The sequence below is a fragment of the Pholis gunnellus genome (genome assembly GCF_910591455.1).
Source record: "Pholis gunnellus genome assembly, chromosome: 5".
In the NCBI taxonomy this organism is placed as follows: domain Eukaryota; kingdom Metazoa; phylum Chordata; class Actinopteri; order Perciformes; family Pholidae; genus Pholis; species Pholis gunnellus.
Genome location: NC_136531.1, coordinates 6,921,967 through 6,942,538, shown reverse-complemented (window position 1 = coordinate 6,942,538; position 20,572 = coordinate 6,921,967). Strand labels below are relative to the sequence as shown.

The window sequence follows — 20,572 nt, the reverse complement described above, 5'->3', positions numbered from 1 at the left end:
ACATATATATATATATATATATATATATATATATATATATTTTAGCTGGTTGTGGATTCAGATTCTGGAGAGATGTTTAGCCGGTTTACTTTTACTTGTTTATGCAAATGACAGTTACGTAAAGTTTAAAAATAATTGATTCATAGTATGGCCTGTGTCCACGTGGAGCCATTTTCTATGCTGTAAGTAATCCGGTTTAGTGAGAGTGGATGTAGAGAAGGAAAACAGATGCATTTGGATAATAAACGCTTGAGGGGCATACATGTCTGTGTTTTGTAGTGTGTGTGTGTGTGCTCCGTAGGAAAGTGTGTGTGTTTGGGTGTGTACAACCTTAAAAGACAGAATGATTGATTTTGTTATCGTTTCTCTGCCAAGATGGAAGTATGAAAAATGTGGTAATGAGGAGAGGGCTGCTCTCTTGGCAGCAGGTGTCAGAACAGGATGCTCATTTTGCCGTCATGTGTTGAGATATTTTAACTCAAGTCTACAAACATTCAGTAATGAGATACTGATATAAACACTATTGTAAATACTGCAAAAAGGCCCAAAGTTCAATACCGTTTTGGTACTGACCATGATGTGTCCATAGCATATTAGTGAAATGTTGACTTTTTCTTTGATTTGATGGTTCTTGAGGTTAATAAACAGCCAGTTGTGAAAAGCTGTTTTGGAGCTTTTGATCATTTCACATTATTTTCCTCAGCAAACTGTTTGCTCGGTTGTTGTGAACTTGTTCTGAGCACTTAAGATTAAAATCACTTGGACCTTTTGGTGAAATTGTTTGCTCAACTGCTGTTTCCAAGGTCGAGAACACGACTGCCTTTGAAGAGTACAACTAACATTGTAGAAAAGTGTTAGATTATAACAGGACTATGAGTCTACAGGCATGATAGCAGCTTGATTAGGTTGTGGGCACAGCTGTGCTTTGAGCTAACTTCAGCAAGCTGACATGGCAATGTGGACATGCTGATATTAAGCGATGTTTAGTGTGTTAGCATCCTAACATTTGCTTATTGGCGCTAAATACGACGTACAGCTGAGGCAGGGGGGGCAATAACACTTCTGCAAGTATTTGTCCATAAACCAAAGTATTACGCCGAAAAACACACAAAAGCAGCAGCGAGCTGCCGTGCAAATGTCCACTCTGAACTCAGCAAGCTGCAGCCTTTTTGAATCTGTAGCGAAGTGCGGCGAAAAATGTAATAATTGCAGCTTTCCTGGTGTGTTTTCGGCATTAGACAAATTAAAATGTTGACCTCACTTTGGAGCTAAATGAAGAGTTGAAGGGATCACCAAAGCCATTAGGTATCATCCTCTGGGGACACTGAATGTCTGTACAAACTTTCAGTGTGATCCATCCAACAGTTGTTGTGATATTTTATGGACCGAAGTGGTGGATCGACCGACCGACATTTCTATCCAAAGAGCCATGCAAAAAACATGCTTATATTTCTCTGAGTAAATGTAAAAAAATGTTTTGGTTTATCCTGGTGATTTGTGGGTAATGTAGTAGCAGTAGTTAAAGAGTCTTTCTGCTGCGTCATCTGTCTTGTTTACCAGCTTTGCTTCAGTGCACCGAGTCCCCCGGGGCGAACAGGACAGATAGTAACATGCTTGTTTAGCTGGTGAATAACTGCAGTTTCAATCTTTGAATTCTCGTGTTCTGTGACTCATTATTCAAAGGATTGTTATGGTTATTGTGGCTTTCATTGTGGACCATCTTGTTTCAATTACTGTGACTTTGGCCGACTCTTTAATTCTCACGGCAACTCTCAGGAATGGCAATTGTGCGTTTTTAGCTTTGACAATTTGGACCGATGCCCTTTTTAAAACATTATGTCATTGCAGCTCGCTGCAGGGAAACGCTCATGAGCTCTTGGGGCCTTTCTTGGAAATGGAGATAAAAATTGTGTTCATGACATCAGGGTTCAACTTAAGCCATCCTTGTTTTACAAAATAATTTGGCTCCTGTTGGAAAGTTTCTGCTCTCTTTCTGTGTGATCCTCCGTCACTCCTTATCTGTTTCTCCTCGTTGTGCCTCTGGGACTCTTGCCCTCACTGGCCCCGCCTCCTCCATTCTCACTAAACCCTCTGATTGGTCCGAGCTTCCCCGTAGAGCCCTCCCCTCTCCGTCTCCGCACACTCAGTGGCTCCCTGTCAGTCTGTTTGGATTATTGTAACAGCTCAGGCCTCTCTCATGCGCTGCCCTCTCTGCCCACTGCACACATTACCACAGTTCATCAGAGATGAGAAGGATTAGGTGACAGAGAGCAGCGTTTGTTTTCACCCCGGAGACGAGAGGAGGAGAGGGGAGCAGCCATGGAGTTGAAGTAAGTGTGTTGTTTGGGATTTAAAGATGGAGAGGAGGGTTGGAAAGAGTGAGAATTAGATGGAAAAATAACATGAGGAAAGTGAAAAGGAAATATTTATATTTAAAGGAAGGGGAAAACTGTACAGATGCTGTTTTGGGAAAGTTCTTGAGTACAGTGTTGATGAATTGATTCTATTTTCAGTCTGTTCCTGTAGCAGGAAAAGATTCTCAAAAGATGCTTCTGATATTCCAGGTTATAACCTTTGAAGTCTTGTGAGCTAATACTAGAAATACAGGTTAGTTCACGGTCTCATGTGTCCGCATACTGAAGGGGAAAAAGTCCCAGCAGATGTGCTTCAGGTGTGCAGGTGTATACTTTACTGTATGCTTGCAAGAAAATATTTGCTTTGCTCTCATTTCCTGTTTTCTGTTTGTCATGCTCAGTGGCCTCAGCTGGTCTGTTTTGAAACCAAGAACATGTGCATTGGCTGAGAAAAAGTCAAGTCAAGTCAAGTCAAGCTTATTATGCAACCCATAGATTACAGCATACCGTAGGAGACCCTCGGTGTGGTTAAAAAGCTGTTATTTGAGCCATTACTTATCAAGTGTTTCTCTCTTTGTCAGTGTGCGGTAGAATAAACAGCAGTAAAAAGCTGATGATCAGCTGATGAAATATGACTGAAAGTTATGCATTGACATATTTATCTTACTGTAACGCTGGTAACTCTTCTTCTGACTACATTACAGCTGTTTTCAGGATGTAAGTAAAAAACAGCAACACATTTTTCACTGCAATTCAGTCCACTTTAATGGCCAAGAAAGTTGGAAAACAAACATGATACGACTGCTAATGTAATGTATAAAGTGTTATGTAGCGAATAGTTAGTGAATTTAAGAGGTGCTGGAAGGCAGATTATTATTATAATACGTAGAACGATGTATTACTAAGATATCATCTGTACACACTCTAAATGGAGTTTAATCATATTGTTAACTATTAGTGCCATGCAGGAGGATTAAGGATCAACTAACTAAAAAACTAAATCCATTCATTATGCATTTTGTCTGGAGGTTGAGTCAGTGTTTTTGCTTTATTGCATGCTGGTTGACAGAATGCACTACGCTAGCACATCTGTTGGCCTTACATGCGCTAACACACTCAGGCACCCAGACAGGACATCGCCTTATCTTGGGTCACCAGAATGCACGGTTGACGGATATGTAACCCAGTGACGCAGTGGCATTAATTATATTCACTCAGAGAACAGTCTTTTTCTCTAAAACATGAAACTTTAAAGAATAGTCGGAAATTCTGTTGTTTTTTTTCAGGAATAGCACTCAACTCCTTTTTATTTTAAATATAGTTTATTAATCCCAAAAATCTCTTAAAGCTGCCCAAACAAAATGGCTAAAACAGTGTTCACTAAATTGCTTTTGAGGTCTAAACCCCCCATATACCAGGATACTTTCATCTGTGCAAAGATGCTGCAGCTGAAGTCGCGCTCTGCAGCTGTAATCTCTCATCATCCTGTTCCCAGTGGATGCTTTTAGGTTAGCATGAGACTGTTCTTATAATTCAGGAGAGGGGGTTATGTCGCCCTCTCCGGCATTATAGGCATGTGAAAGCGCTATAGATACACTCCGCTGTTTAAAGTTGGTAATTATTTAGCAGTAACTTTATTGGAGCTGCTGCTAAATAATTACAACATCTGGAGAAAGGTAGTCTCAGATTTGAAGTATTTTGTTATGAAACTGTTTCGGCGCTGATGAGCCCGTGCGATTACCAGGGTCACCATGGCCATAAGCCTTATAGACGCACCATCTGGCTTCAGGTGCTGAGAGGATTTAAAATACAATAACTGCTGAAAACAAACAAACTGCATCAGTTATAATGATTTATATAGTGCGTTTCTATAGCCTTTAGTGTCAACACAGGCAGAGCAGCATGCAGTTCATGTTGTCCTCTCCTGATTATGGTGATTTTTTTTGTGTCATGAATGACTGTTGCCTGATGTGTGAAAAGTAATATAAGTCTTATCTTGTGCACCCAGAATGGACGGTTGGCCAAGTGACTCATTGACATCCTTATTCATTCAGAGTGCAGCCTTTTTTCTCTGATGCCTGTAAAATGTGAACAAATAAGGACATTGATGGCACTCTCATACTTGTGCTTTTAAATAATGCAGTTAGCTTAGCATAAAGACTGGAGCCATGACAGCAACATGACCTGAGGGATGGCAACGTCAGTCTGTTGGTCAAAATATACTGGACGGATTTAGATGGTCATGGTTCCCTTAGCATGAATCCTTAATGACTTTGGTGACCCCTCCCCCCCCCCCCCCCCAACATGTCCTCTATTGCCATCTCTAGGTTAACATTTGTGGTTTTGCAAAACTATGGGATGGATTGCCAAAACGATAGGTACACACTTAAGCATATTTCCTAAAAAAGTCAAACCATTCCTTTCAGCACATCAGTCTTTGTCACTCGTATGTTAACTTAAACTATCTTGACAAACTTTGTAGCCTACTTTGAATTTGCTCAAGGTCTTCAATCTGAAAATATTCCCGTCTCTAAGAGTTTTATTCATTAAATACAAGGAGAACAAAAATATTACACATAACAATGTATAAAAGTGCAATGAAAACAATAAAAAAAAAAACAGACAGTAAAATCTGACTTCAAATTGCTGATTAAAAACAAAGCGTGAAAAGAGCAGCTATAAACTGTCCTGTGACTCGACTCTCGGTTGACACCAACATGGAAACACAGCAGTGAACCTGCATGTTGACTGGACTCTCGGACTTCTGACCTGGCAAACTAATGAGTCCTCCATCATAAAACATCATTTGACGTTTGACAATGTGCAGGTGAAGTGACACAAACGAGCTGATCCCCCAACAGAGATGTCAAACAGAAACGCGTAACCGATCCGTCTGTTTGTCTCCACTCTGATTGTTTACATTTTGAAAAGCAGGCCGTGTCATTATTCTGCGGAGTGACGTGGCATTATGTGTGTTTAGAAACGGAGAGCTGGTGACAACAGCTGAGGTCAGTGCTCTGGAAAGATGGATGGACACCAGAGGGAGACCCAGAGTAACAAACAAACAACTTCAGCCACAATGTAAACCCAAATATAACCTAAAATATACATAGAAGCCTGCTTTTAAAAACTGGAACGAGCTGGTTAAAAAATGACAGCTTGCCCTAGATTCTCTACAGACAGCAGTTAAAGTTTAATGTTGGTTAGCGGTGTGTTTCCTTTGTTGGAAGATGAGTGGAGAGAGCTGTTTGTTTTTGTTCTATTGCAGCGACCAAGTCAGTCGGAAATGCTGCTTTTGCTGCAGTCTTTGACGTGTCTTAATGCATCAGTGATGATGTGGGTGTGAACAGTGAAGCAACAAAGTGACTCATTTACTCTTCAGAGTGTGTTAATGTGTGTGTGTGCCCCTCATACAGGCCTTCTAGTCATCGGTCCTGCTGGCTTCTGTGAACAGTAAGGGACCTAAAGTTGGGGGTAAACAATATATTTCTTGCATTATTGGGCAAAAGTTCTATTTAACTTTTCAGCATATTCTAATTCAAGTGATCTGAGAGAAAATTAGACTTCTGCACCTCCTCTTGGCTATGTTTTCAGGCTTTAGGAAATCTAGCTTGCGGGGTGAGACTTTAGCCAATCACAGGTCATTTCAGAAAGAGAGCGTTCGTATTGGCTGTGTGTCGAAACAGCTGAGGTGGTTGTGCAGTGTTGGCAGTGTCGATCTGTTGGTTAGTTGGTCCACCACTTCAGTCCTGACTAAAATATATCAACAACTACTCAATGAATTTATTTCACATTCAGATTGCAGACTGTGCCTTTAACCAATCAGAAACAGCGTGATGAAGAAGCGTGTTCGTCATAGAAGCTGGTTGCTCTGTTATTTGCATTATCCAAATTAAAGGCAGCCTCTGTGACCTTTCATTAAAGGTGTCCTGTGGAGCATCCTGTGGACTTTGAAGTAATTTTTTAGTTTTTTGTTCACAAGGTTACCGTCAGAGCATAATATGCTATATTTCTTTCGACTGATGACAAAACCCACAATGTGATGATCTGTCTCTCGATGCATTCAGCCTACTCATTAAGAGTAATGAATCCAAGTTGACCGTGCATCTGCATGTTAATGCTACACACACAAAAGTTACTTTTATGTTTTCGTCTTTCCTCCAGAGTTGCATTAGTTTCTCTTGTTTTGTGTCCCTCTCCTCTGACTGACTCTCTGAGTTTGGCAGGCGTTGACATGAGATCACTGGAACAGCCTCGAAGCTGCCAGGCTTACAGAAATGTGTGAAACAACTCTGTCAAGAGCAACTGAGGTTATTGTTTTTAATGGAAAAGGTATGAACACTTTAAAAGAATCGGAGTACTCCCCCTATGTTATTCGCTGATGGATGGAGAAGAACGTTTACTTTATTACCTTGTACTTAGCAATCATGATTCTATTAAATCTTTCAAATTCAGCCTCTGGCTCTCCATATTTGTTTTTGCTCTGTCACTGCAAATACACTGAGTCAGAATTATGTGCGCACACACACACACACACACACACCTACACACACACACACACACCATGCAATCAGAAAGAATCCTTTGGCTTTAACTGTATTGGTCGTGGCGGGGACCCATAACTGCTGGCCCTTTTTTTTTTTTTTTTTTTAAATTCTTTTTTCCATTTGCTAGCTCACCAGCCGTCAGCCAGAACTCGCTCACACACCCCTGATGCTGCACATGCTCGCTGCACTGCAGTGAGCCAGCATTTATTTCAGACAGAGAGGGAGGGAGATGAATGGATGAGATGAGACAGACTGAACCAAGACTGATGGGAGAGTAAAGGAGGGAGGGGTCGGAAGAGATGATGTAAAAACTGACAGACAATCTGGCTAAATCGCCCCTCCTCAACTTCTCTCACGTGTGTGTGTGTGTCTGTGTGTGTGTGTGTGTGTGTGTGTGTGTGTGTGTGTGTGTGCAAACACACCGAGGAGCCGTCTCTCTCACACACATCCTGTTGTCTCCCGTTTGGCTCGTTGCTGCTACCTGGAGCAGAGCATCGTTTCAGAGGGATTTTAGTGCCTGTTTCAGTCACATGGAGCCAATGGTTCGGTCTGCGTACTGGAGTGGCTGACGCCTGTTGATCGGCCTATAGATGCAGCACTGTAAGTCTTAATTATTCCTGTTATGAGCCAAATATCTGGTGTTGTTTCAAGCTAAAATTCTTGCATGATTATAACTTATTTTCCCTTGGAGTCATTGCACGCTAAAAGGGTAAAATTCCAGTCGTTATTTGCCTGTTTCACGAGTGCCCTCCGCTGCGTGTTAGATGACGGCTCCATCCAGCAGGAATCAATCCGCTGAGCTGGAGCGGCACTGATTATGTAAGAGCAGAGCGTTGTGAGGCTGCTGCAGCCCTGTGCACCGTCAGCACCGGGCTGCTTCTGTTGTGGCCGTCTGCAGGATTTGTTCATTTCACTTTTATAATCGGTGTCGTATTTGATGCTTTGTTGATCTGCTTAATCTGGCCCGTGGAGCTGGTGAATTATTGACATGCAGCCTGAGACCTGAGCTTGTGCGTCTTGTGTGCGTGCGTCTGTGCTGGCGTACAGCTATATCTTGTCACTCAAATCTCTCATTTATGACACATGTAATGTGTTTGTTTAAGCTCTGTGCTGCTCAAATGTAAGGCTATAGATTGTGATTGTTGGGGTTTTGTTTAACTCATTAGTCTGCCACTACGGTAACTTGTTTCTGCTTCTCCAGCTTTGTGAAGCGGACCTGAGCTGCTCAACACATAACTATTCGTCAGCTGGCAGCAAAAACATTACATACCAGCCATGTGACGGATTGGAAGCGTTGGTAATGACCTCATTTTATCCACCGCTCTAATTTCAGGCTTACCAAATGACAATGTTGTCGTTGGAGGCTCTCATATCTGCTTTCAGAGAGGGTGAAAGAGAGGAGGATGCTTGTATAAAAGAGATTTAAGAAAGGCGAGAATAGGGGAATGAGAGCATGCACCGTAGAAAGACGTTCAGTACCTGAGGGCTTTCCTCTCAGCAGCAGAGGTGGCCTGTTTCTGTGCCTGTCTTGAATGCGAAGAGACAATAAAAGCACTGACACACTTTCTGTGTCTAAGTTAGCTGCCAGAGAACGTTACAGAAATGTCCGACATTGAAATACAGGAGCCATTAAAATGGACGTTTCAGATAAACCCGGAGAGCAAGTTGGTATGAGGAATCATTGTAAATATGCTGCATGGTTGTTTTAAAGTGTTTAGTTTTGTAGGTTAAGTGTTCCGTCTCTCACTGATGAGTGCTGAACACAGAGTGCCGTGCTTTCACTTTATAATCAAATATTTATCACTCAAAGTGCCTTTTTCATGAGGAGCATCAAGCCACAGCGGCAGCTCTGATTTACTCCGACTGTCTGCTACTGTGCTGGTTCCCGACATCGGGGTCGAGAGCGAGATAAATCCTGCCATGTTTACTTTCACAGACTTTCCTCATCATTACGGATGGTTTTACCGCTTTAGGCCTCTAACAGCGATTAGAATTTCCTCACGCTGCGGGAGATTCCTCCACTCCACCTCATCCTCCACACTCCATCATAAAGTAGTTTCGTTTTTCTTGTGGAGCATAAAGGGACTACAACTGCATTTTGTTGTTTATGTGCTGTACGATGGCAATAAATGAACCTTTTAACTGGATACGAGAGTGAAAGTTGTTGGTCAGGAGCGAACCGTTAGCCGGGTGGTTAGGGCTCATACAGCATGGGCCAAACAGGCCTGAGCAGAGAGTCCTCCCCCTACTCTCTCTCTCCACATATCATGTCTCTCTCCACCTCCACTATTAAATAAAGGCATAAAATGGACGAAAACTAATAGATAAAAAGAAAATGGTAGCCAATCACTTGCTCGCTTGAGCGAATAAGCCAAACAATTTTTGTTTTGGATATTGCTACCACATATTGCGTCCCACTGCACGTCAGTCGGGATGACGTCAGGCTATTGAAAAACACTTTTTAAGCCTCTGGGAAAGTTTTACGAATATAAAACCTCAATGGATTAAAAGTTAACTATAGAGAGAGTAAATGGAGATGTCCTGTCAACAGTTTTAGTGTCTTTTTATAATGGTGGTCTACGGGGAAAATGCTTTTTGGGCTGTAAGTCATTTCCTCCGTTAGTAGCCAGGCTGTATCCAGCTCAACTTATTGTCACAGTGGATGCTGAAATCACCATGAGCCAAGAAGTTTGGGAACAACCTTTTATCCTCTGTCAAAAGAGCTCTATCTCTGGACACACTGGACATAGCAGTCTGTCCTTTTAAAGTTTTCAGAGGAATAGAAATCCGTCTGCCGAGTAAAGATTGGGTGAAGGCTACTAAAAAGACTTTGGGGTGAGACTGTTTCCAAAGATCAAGAATGGACTTTCAATCTCAAAGTTTTGACCTCTCACTCGCTTCACAACCTCTCCGATGTTGTATCTATTCCCAGGCTGACTGATGAGAGTAAAATAAAGTATGGAAATAAAACATAGCAGTTGGTTTTGAAGGGTTGTTTTCAGTCACTGTCTCTAATACTTCTGTGTTTATGAGTTTGAGTTGAAGCCTGTAGTCACAGGCGCTGATCGGTGTGTCTGTTTGTGCGTTTGGCATTTCCTCTCTCGGTGAGGGGACGGAGGGAGGAAAGGCATTTTGCCTCTAACTTTGATCTTTACAAGCGCACAGATTTCCACTCGCCTCCACAGCTCGCCCCTGCGTGTTTGATCATACGTCGTGTCTTGTGGCTGTGTCCTCGCTCTGTCTCATCCTCCCTCTGTTTCTCTCTGCAGGGTGCTGGGTAAGAGGAAGAGGGACTCCTATGTCAGAGTTTTAGGATGGCCACTGAAGGCTCCACTATTCCCAGCCCCGTGGTCCGCCAGATTGACAAGCAGTTCTTGATCTGCAGCATATGTCTGGACCGCTACGAAAACCCCAAAGTACTGCCCTGCCTGCACACCTTCTGTGAGAGGTGAGTGGAGTTACCATGATGTTTTTAAGTGCAGATCTACGTGTTTTAATGTTGTGAATTATGTGTAACTTGATCAGGTCTCAAACTCAAAAGTACGATTTAGCATGTTTTCTGCGAGAAAGGGATGCTGCTGGTAGTAGATGCAGCAATAATACTCAATCAATAGTCTAATGCTTTTGTACATTTTATTATTGTTTCACATGACGCGCATCTCTGCTGTTAACTTGGGTGTGTTGGTGCCATCCTCTCTGACAACCGGCCTTTTGTTTCTGACACAAAAGAGAAACTGTGGACTGTCGCTTTTACTCTGGCTGCTTCTGGAGAGCCATTAAGCTGTCGGATTCAACGATGAAACAGTTTCTCTTCTGCTATATCTGTTTCACACATATATTTCTAGAGTATAATTTTACTTTTCGGAAGTGTAAAGAGGAAAATGGTTATATAAATACCTCACATTTCATTCTTTGGATCCGAATAGAGAACATTTGTTGTGAAGTTAAATTAAAAATTGTATCTATTTTTTCTCTTTCCGCCCATGATTTTGATTGATTTTATCTGCCTGATAGCAGCAAGCTAAAAACTATATTCAACAATAATTTGTAATAATTGCAAGAGAGATCCAAGAGCATCTAAAAGCATAAATGTAATAGAACATTGAATCCTAAATGTCAGAAAGGCCTTCTTGCACGGACCTGAAGCTTCCTCTGCCAAAAAGTCTTTCTGACGACATCAAACATGATGCTAGGTGCGGTCTGTGCGTTTATCACCACACTGGTCCCTAATGTAATGTTGCTCCACATTAAAGTTATTATGTGCACGTGAACAGTCTAATGCAGTCCAATGCAACCCTGTGTTGCGTAATGATAATAAATTATCTTTGAATCTTTGAAACTCAGTTTGTAGAAATCTACTTTCTACCATTAGATGACATCAAATGCAAGAATTTCACCTGTTTTCATCCACTTTACAGGTTGACTGACTGATAATGAACTGGTAGATTGTGTAATGTGTGTTTGTTCAATTATTTTCCTTTTAAAGGTGTAAATAGATGACTTAGAAAATTAGAAGAGCTCCAATTCTGACCAAGTATCTTGTGGAAAAAAAGAGGCTTCCTCGTTCAAAAATAGATAAATTAACATTAAACCTGCTTTGTGAGTAACAACTGCATATCTACTGTACATCATCGCTCACTTTATATATCTTCTCGGTGCAACACACCTACACACACTACTGTACACCTCCCACGCTGTTCTCCAGGCCGTTTCTTTCACATCAATCTCTACAGGATGCTCCCACTCTTTAATAATCCCCCCCACCCGTTCTCCTCCTCCTCCTCCAGGTGCCTGCAGAATTACATCCCGGCCCACAGCCTCACACTGTCGTGCCCCGTGTGCCGCCAGACCTCGATCCTGCCGGAGAAGGGTGTGGCGGCATTGCAGAATAACTTCTTCATCACCAACCTGATGGACGTGCTGCAGCGGGCGCCGGACAGCCGCAGCCAGGAGGCCGCCGCTCTCGACAACATCACCGCTGTGGCTACAGGCCAACTGCTCACCTGCCCCAACCATGGAGGCAACGTAAGACTCGCACACATTGTCCGTCTCTCTGTTTCTGTTGGTTAGTTAGACTTTAACATGAAGTTCAGACCTAAAAGCCATCGCATCTGAACATCCAGTTGTTGTTTGTCAAGTATACATGTGTATAGCCTCAACCCAATATTTAAATCTTACATTTTTCATGTTGCTTAGGTCATGGAATTTTACTGTCCGCCCTGTGAGACGGCCATGTGTCAGGAGTGTACGAGTGGTGAACATGGAGAACACCCAACTGTGCCTCTTAAAGACGTCGTGGAACAACACAAGGCCTCGTTACAGGTCCAGCTAGACGCCGTCAAGAAGAGGTACAACAGCAGCATTACGTCGACTTCCTAGTGCAGAACGGACTTAATTCACTTTACACCCAAGTAACAGCCATCATAACAAACGCCATCCTCTTTTATGTGCGTGCTCTGTCATGTGACTGTTGATTCAGTATGTGAAAAATGCCTCCTCATGCCTCCGGTTCCTCCGTTGCTCCCAGGTTGCCAGAGATCGACTCAGCCCTGCAGATGCTGTCAGAGATCCTGCTGCAGCTGACCAATCAAAAGGGCTCCATTGAAGACGGCATCCATACCACCTTTGACGAGTTGCAGAAGACCCTGAATGTCCGAAAGAGCGTTTTACTGATGGAGCTGGAGGTCAACTACGGCCTCAAGCAGAAGGTGAGGTGACACGGCCTGAAACAAAGTAATTCGGCTGACACAGGCAGTGTTGTTTGTCGCGCCTTTTATGTTTGGTTTAGACTTTGGTCCCTATAATGATAACTGTTTTGAGTTTTTTTAATCGGCGTAAAGCACTATGCGTTCACTATCGACCTCTTATTCTCATAAAGAGGTTTTTGAATATATAACAAAAGGAAATAATACAGAAAGAAACAATAGAAATGAACATTAACCTAATTATAATCCGCTTTTAACCCATTACAGGCTACTCATCAGGCTAGTTTTGCTGAACAGTAGCCGGTCTGACAGGCAGTAGGGGGGCCGGGGGGAGCCGGTGCACCACCCCCATCCAAACAAACCAATCACTCAGCCTAGTCAGGAGCCTGCTGCTGCTGCCACCGCTCCTCAGGGAGCTCCATCACATGGGTTGCTAATGATTTCCAATTCACGGGCTGGTGCGCAGCTAACGCACTGGAGCCCAAGGGAAAGTCAGATATGTGACTTTCAGCTGTGTTGTGGTTGGTAGCTAGATGGAGCCAGTGTGCTGTATGCACGCTCTGGGTGTGTCATGTGCAGCGAGGAAACCGCGTACAGCTCTGCTCTTTATGGGAAACCCTCGATACTCCTCCTCCTCTGAAGCTTGAGCACTATTCTCACAGTATGTACGGACAGTATGCCAGTTTTCAAAGCTACACTAATTCATACTCTTAAAAAGAGAATGAGATAGTGGAGGGGAAAATATTTGACTCCAGGGATAAATGGCTTAATGGCCTCTCTTGTTGGAGAAGAAGAGGAGTGGGATGGTCAGATGAGGGGGAGTGTGTTTTGGTGCTTTTAAAGAGGGCGTGGTGATGTCCCAGTAATGAGGAGGAACAGTGAGAATCTGCTTAAAAAGCATTCGCAACAAAGAATACCAGAAGTATGACAATCTGAGATATTTAATGATCTAAATGTGACTTGTATTAGCTCGTTATTAGCTAAAATGGTAACACTTGCTCATGTTATAAATTAAAACTATGAGTTTGTGTGATTAGTTGACACTAAACGGATCATCAATGTAATAAGTTACTTTGGACATTGGTTTATGTGTCTGCTATACCAGTAATTAACATTCATTTCATAGTCAAATCTCTACAAGTCAACACAGGATGGCATAAACATATCTGATATTCATCTGTCTTCATGGCCAGCTGCTGCGTCTGAAAGTTGTTAATTTTGCAGAATCGCTGTGATGGTGCCAAGTCATGCAGTATGCTTTGTTTTTAGGCAGTTGTTGCTCTGTCAGTTTTCACTTACCCTCTGTACTTGATTTGCCTGTTTGTAGAAGTGCTTTCTGTCAGTTTCTCTACCCACAAGGTAACCCTGCTGCCCCCTGGTGTGTGTATGTGTGTATTAGGTGCTGCAAACCCAGCTGGATACTCTGCTGCAGGGCCAGGAGGGCATCAACAGCAGCTGTAACTTCACAGAGCAGGCCCTGAGCCACGGCACCGAGGCCGAGGTGCTGCTGGTGAAGAAGCAGATGAGCGAGCGTCTCGTGGAGCTGGCCAGCCAGGAGCTTCCTCTGCAGCCGGGAGAGAACGACCAGCTGGACTTCATCGTGGAGACGGAGGGACTGAAGAAGTCCATCCACAACCTGGGCTCTATTGTAACGACTAACGCGGTGGCCTCAGAGACCGTGGCCACAGGTGAAGGCTTACGACACTGTGTGGTGGGCGTCCCCACCTCCATCACCATAACCACCAAGGACAAAGACGGAGAGCTGTGCAAAATGGGCAACGCCGTCATCACCGCTGAATTGTCCTCACCTGATGGTAGCAAAGGTGAAGGGGACATACTGGACAACAAGAATGGCACTTACGAGTACCTGTTCACAGCTCCTAAAGAGGGGACTTTTAACTTATCGCTGCGTTTATACGAGCAACATATCAAAGGAAGCCCCTTTAAGATAAAGGCCACCAAATCCATAGATGTGTCGTCGACTTCAGAGGGCGTCAAGAAGAGGCTGAAGTCTCCGGGCAGTGGACACGTCAAGCAGAAGGCCATCAAGAGGCCGGCCAGCATGTACAGCACGGGGAGGAGGAAAGAGAACCCCATCGAGGACGACCTCATCTTCAGAATCGGTAAGAAATATTTAATGTCAAATATGCACTCGTATATTGTATGTGTGTGTTTTTTAAAATCCTTAAAACCATATCAAACCATGCCCTCAAACAGTTTTGCCAAATTTAGCAATCTTGTTATTGATTCTAGCTTCTAAAATGTGAGGATTAACTGCCTTCCATCGTTGTACATTTAATATCTTCTGGACTCTTGGGTCTATTTTGTAGACTTTACAAAAAGATACAAATGTTGCAGCTTTTCACTGTACCATTTTTCAGTAATAAATCAATGTTTTTCACAGCCTTTTCAGTGCAGGTTTGACAGAAACAGACAAGAGGCATGACAGAGTCAGTTTACTAAAAGATGCTTGTGTAAAAATGAAGCATTTTGTCTCTTTACATACTGTTGCATCATGCAAGTAACTTAACTAAAACTACATTTTTAATATAAGCTTGACATTAAGTTCGAAACCAACAAGTAACATCTTCAGTCTAATAAAGGAACGAACAAACAGCTTATACAGTATATACAGTGTCAAAAGAGATATCCAACAATTTAAATAACTGCAAACAGTCTCACCTAAATGCCAATACAAACACTGTAAAATCGTGATTTATGCACAAAGTCATATCAGTTAAAACATTGCACCTTGATTGAGTTTATGAATATATTCTAGTCTGTGATTTACCGTAAGTCCACTAATATATTTAATGTTTTTTAAGGCACAAAAGGAAGAAACAAAGGGGAGTTCACTAACCTGCAGGGAGTGGCTACCTCTTCTCTGGGAAAGGTGCTGATAGCAGACAGCAACAACCAGTGTGTCCAGGTACAAATAACAAGTGTGCTGCAGCTGCTCTCAGCCTACAGATACAGCAGTATGTTGTATGTATAATGGAGCACTATAACACTATCATTGCCCAGTTACCTTAAACAGCGCTTCCTATGCACTTTGCCATCTCACTGGAAATAAACTGTAGTAGGCCTTTTGTAGAGCCTTGTTAGTTTTAAAACTAATAAACACCAAATGGACGCATTTAAAATCTCTTGTTTTTATTTCAACATATTTAACATGTTTTGTGTGATGCAGATTTTCTCCAACGACGGCCAGTTCAAAAGTCGTTTTGGCGTGCGCGGCAGGACTCCGGGTCAACTGCAGCGGCCGACCGGAGTGGCCATCCACCCAAACGGTGACATCATCATTGCCGACTACGACAACAAGTGGGTCAGCATCTTTTCAAGTGAAGGCAAGTTCAAGGTAAGTCAGGATTGAATGTTTCATCTTCATTTGATACCAAGACTGTCGATAGGACAAAATGTTATAATATCTGATGTATAGCTAGAAAAGCAAAGTATCAACGCTTGATCTGCCTGTGCACCCCTCACCGCCATGTTGGTGTTTTATCAAAGGGACGACAATAACAATAGAATATTACCACAGTGTTTGCTGCCATAAGTAATGGTATTACATATTATATCGTCCCTTCAACACTCCCTCTACCTTTTTAGAAATGTTAAACTCTTTTGATTGAGATGTTTTTTTAATAATTCAAATAGCCCCCATTTACAATTTTCACACCTGCGACAACGACGTGTACATTTTCACTTCCCTCTTTAATCTATTTCATAAATGCTAAAGAAAGTGCAGATTTAACCATGAAAATCAACCGTTTGAGTCTTGTGCTTCGGATAGACTCTTGAAAATTGTCTAATTTTCCTACTTCTAGTCACTGCCGGGTTTAAATAACATGTAAAACACTGCCATGTTCCATTTAGGTCAGCCTGTGGTTTATTCAGTGAATGAAGCCTGTGTGTGTGTGTGTGTGTGTGTGTGTGTGTGTGTGTGTGTGTGTGTGTGTGTGTATATATTCGTGGGATGTCTCATTTTGCATTCTGTTAAAGTATACACATACAAACCTGTACGTTTCTTTAGCAAATAATGTAAGACTAATGACTCTTAACTACATGTAAAACAAACTGGGGTTTAAAATGCATACTCATTTACTCCGATCATACTCCCTGAGGTTCCCACCATGAACTATGTGAATTGTAACAGAAATGTAAAATCCGCGACTTCTCCAGAACAAGATTGGCTCGGGGAAGCTGATGGGCCCTAAAGGCGTGTCGGTGGACAGAAACGGCCACATCATCGTGGTGGACAACAAGGCCTGCTGCGTCTTCATCTTCCAGCTCAACGGCAAGCTGGTCACCAAGTTCGGTAACAGAGGCAACGGCGACAGGCAGTTTGCAGGTACACTCAATGGTAATATGTGCACTTCCCCCGCTACAGTCTCACTCCAACCAGCTCACACCTGCATGTGGAATGAAGACGAATGCTGAACCAGGAACCATAAAGTTCCCATTATCCTTTGACTTCTGAGGGGTTTTTAATATTTAGATGAGTAAGGATTTCACTTAAAAACATATAATAGACTTTAATATAGTAATAACTCAACTGTACTCAAAAAAAGCATGTAGTAACATTGATCATGGTACAAAATATTTCCAGTCTTGTTTTATCATTAAATGGGAAATAATTCATTTGCATGTCAAAAACAAAATTCATCCACTGCGAGGTTGTTTCCTAAACCGAACTGCCCGTTTGATTTGGACAAACGGCACAAATCTGAGACTTTGCTGTCTGTTATTTTGAAGGGCCTCACTTTGCTGCTGTCAACAACAACAATGAAATAATTGTGACAGATTTCCACAACCACTCAGTCAAGGTGAGTGCAATATCAGAGCGGTGGAAGTGTGTTACAGTACGCAAAGATGATGATGATTAGTTCATACTGTAGTACTAGAAATGGTGGCTTGTATGATACTTTTCAGACTTTCCTCTTCTATTGTACATTCTTAGTTGTTTCCCCTCTAAGTGTCTGATAAAAATATTATCAACACAATTATTTAGTTGATGTATCACTATTTTTTTTTTTTTTTGGAAAAACAAAATCTAGGTGTTCAACACAGAAGGTGAATTCTTGCTGAAGTTTGGTTCGAACGGCGAGGGCAACGGCCAGTTCAACGCCCCCACAGGAGTGGCAGTGGATGTCAATGGAAACATCATAGTAGCCGACTGGGGCAACAGCCGGATACAGGTCGGTGCAAATACAAGCAGAGATAGACTTTTACCCGCTGCTGCATTCACAGTTGTTTGGATTTCAGTACGTGTCTTTATGGCTGATGTCTACACTGTGCAGACCGTCAGGTGTAATGTGATGTCATACAAATATCATTTGAATTTAGTTATTATTTAACTCTTGTGCCTTTTTAAAACGTTTCTCTGATGTCCATAAAGGACAAAAATGAGTTTTAAAAAAACTGCCATTAAGTTATATATTATTTTCTACTTTCACAGTTTCATCTTTTAACTAACTTCAGTCCTGATCATAACGACCATATATTCATTTATTTCCCCCCAAAATGTGTTCACAGCCTGGAATATGCCAATGATTGGCAACAACATGGAAGTTGACACACTTCTATTTTCTGTACATAAAAAAACTCTCACTTTTTACCTTAGAGAACAAAAATGTCCCCTTCCTAAAACTGCCATAAGCATCACAATGTATTGATATTATTTTCCACTTTCACTGAGTACGTTTTTTCAACTAACATCAGATCATTTTCATTGTCTAGGATATGTCAAAGATCAGCAAAAAGATGTATTTTGATGTATTGCACAAACGCATAATATAGCAGCAACGCCCCTACTGGAAACCAGGAAAAGAGCATGTACGGTTTCTGCACCACAGGCCAATTATGAGAAGCTGGTTCAATCTGGTGGCAAATAGTAAAAGAAAACTACAATTTTGAAGCCAGGACTCAAGAAGCTGGAGATGATACAATGCATGTTTTATACTGTAAAATGGTTGTTTTAGTGTGTAGTACTGCTTACTGCTATTATTTGGTGTTCTTAACATTGCCTTGCCACACTATATTCAACGATTTAACGACTTTATTGTTACTATAAACTGCTAATGAAGTGGGAGGCAAAGCATCTTCTGGTGTTCTTCCAAATGGAATTAAAAAGAGAACACTGACTTTCTCTCTCTCAGGTGTTTGATGGCAGCGGTTCGTTCCTGTCTTACATCAACACATCAGCAGACCCGCTGTACGGCCCGCAGGGTCTGGCTCTCACCTCCGACGGACATGTTGTGGTTGCAGATTCTGGCAACCACTGCTTCAAAGTCTACCGCTACTTGCAGTAGCCCTTCTTTCTCTCAGCGCACAAACTGTACAGTGTATAGACACACACACACACACACACACACACACACACAAACACACACACATGCACTCGTTAGTATGGAGCGACCGGCAGATTTTGCACTCACCCACCCACTCACCCTTGAATCATGCTGTCGTTGTGCCATCTGTGTGACTGTGTTAGAGAGATCTATTTGTGGTTTGAATGAAGTGAGGGGATCTATCTCATATTCACAGATGGAGGCTGCTGACTGGTGCTTTGAGGGGTCATTCATAACCTTGTTCACATTCCATCTTAATTACACTGATTTAAAAAAATAAAGCTTTAGTATTGTACATATGTTAGACCTTTTTAATTGCTGTGATGTGGCAGGAAAACTGGAAAAAAAAACAAAGCTATTGCACTTGTTCCTAAAAATCACCGGTTGGACACTGTTAAGTGAGATGGAAATTTAAGTAAATACGTATCTAAGTCACCTGAAAATTAACGGGAATTCTAGTTCCAGCGACTGCAGCTTCCTGGTAAATGCTCTTAAGAGTCGTCACATTTTGCCTGTTCACTATGAAATAAAAATATTCCACCCACTGTAGGTAGCAGGGTATTGTAGAGCATGATTAGGCATCTCTATGCATGTTGTTTTTACTAATAAAGTAATGAATATGTTTTAATCTGACAAAATCACTTAAAGAAACTTTGAATGGAAGACCTATTTCAATTACAATACTTCTATCTACTATGTGAAAATGACTGGTCGATGTAATTCCTCATCAATTTAAATTAATAAACGTGGTTATATAAAGTAAGCTGATAACTTCTGCTTAATTGTTTTTTCTAAAACCACACCGTGCGTTTGTGTTGTGCAAGACGAGTGTGATTGTGTTGTGCTCAATTAAGGGAACCAAACAAAAGCCACTTGATATGTTGACTTAAAGATTTGGTGTGATTATGTGCAAACATCTCAACAGCAGAAATGCTGAAAATAAAGTCAATCTTCAGACACATCAGTGAAAAGGTTTGTTCATCGTGCTGCAATGCAGGTTTAATCCATCATCACCTTCACCCCTTTCCACGTGCTCGTATGTCTTTTCAAAACAAAATTAAAAATACTAACAAGTTGTATTTCAGTAAAAAAACTAACTATTTGTCTATCCTCAAAAATTGAGGTGTGCGTTGTAAAAAAATGCACTGTGCTCCTGTTGGAGTCAAAATGTGTTTATCCTCAAGCACACAGTTTTCAGTACTGAATTTGGTCATCCATTTTCTACACAATCCTGTCTAATGATTGGTTTTCCATTGTCTTGTTTATATTTGTAATGCCAAATGGAATTAAAGTGCCCATAGGAAAGACTATTGTGATTGTAGTTTATTTTGTTGTGTACTTACTGCATCAATTGTAATAAGATGCATTCATAGCTGCTGAAAACACTGTGTTAAGATGAAATAAAGCTTCTTTTTTAAACATTTTTTTATTAAGATGGCATCTGAAGACCGACATTAATCATATCAGAAATGCAACTTGGTGTTCTGGTATTTCTCCCTGCAGTGACGATTAATCAGTATTTTCAAAATAATTGCAGATAAAAAAAGTCGGCACAGAACACTAATGTTGTCTCCCAGTAAAACAGCAGACCTACTGAATGAATAACGTTTGACTGA

At 41.7% G+C, this 20,572-nt stretch overlaps 1 protein-coding gene across 2 annotated transcripts; it reads left to right on the top strand.

Moving 5' to 3' along the window:
* The first annotated feature begins 2,199 nt into the window (after positions 1 to 2,199).
* Positions 2,200 to 20,255, top strand: trim2a (tripartite motif containing 2a). 2 transcript variants are annotated; one of them, XM_079160258.1, is made up of 13 exons: positions 2,208 to 2,330; positions 7,392 to 7,501; positions 10,171 to 10,349; positions 11,689 to 11,926; positions 12,098 to 12,249; positions 12,429 to 12,609; positions 14,006 to 14,729; positions 15,432 to 15,535; positions 15,797 to 15,964; positions 16,789 to 16,957; positions 17,362 to 17,432; positions 17,664 to 17,804; positions 18,765 to 20,255. In XM_079160258.1, the coding sequence occupies exons 3-13, from the start codon at positions 10,216 to 10,218 to the stop codon at positions 18,915 to 18,917; spliced, it is 2,235 nt and encodes a 744-aa protein (XP_079016384.1). In that variant the 5' UTR covers positions 2,208 to 2,330; positions 7,392 to 7,501; positions 10,171 to 10,215; the 3' UTR covers positions 18,918 to 20,255. The 2 variants fall into 2 exon arrangements, with proteins under 2 accessions (XP_079016383.1, XP_079016384.1); XM_079160257.1 differs by lacking the exon at positions 7,392 to 7,501 and having other exon boundaries at positions 2,200 to 2,330.
* The last annotated feature ends 317 nt before the right edge of the window (positions 20,256 to 20,572 follow it).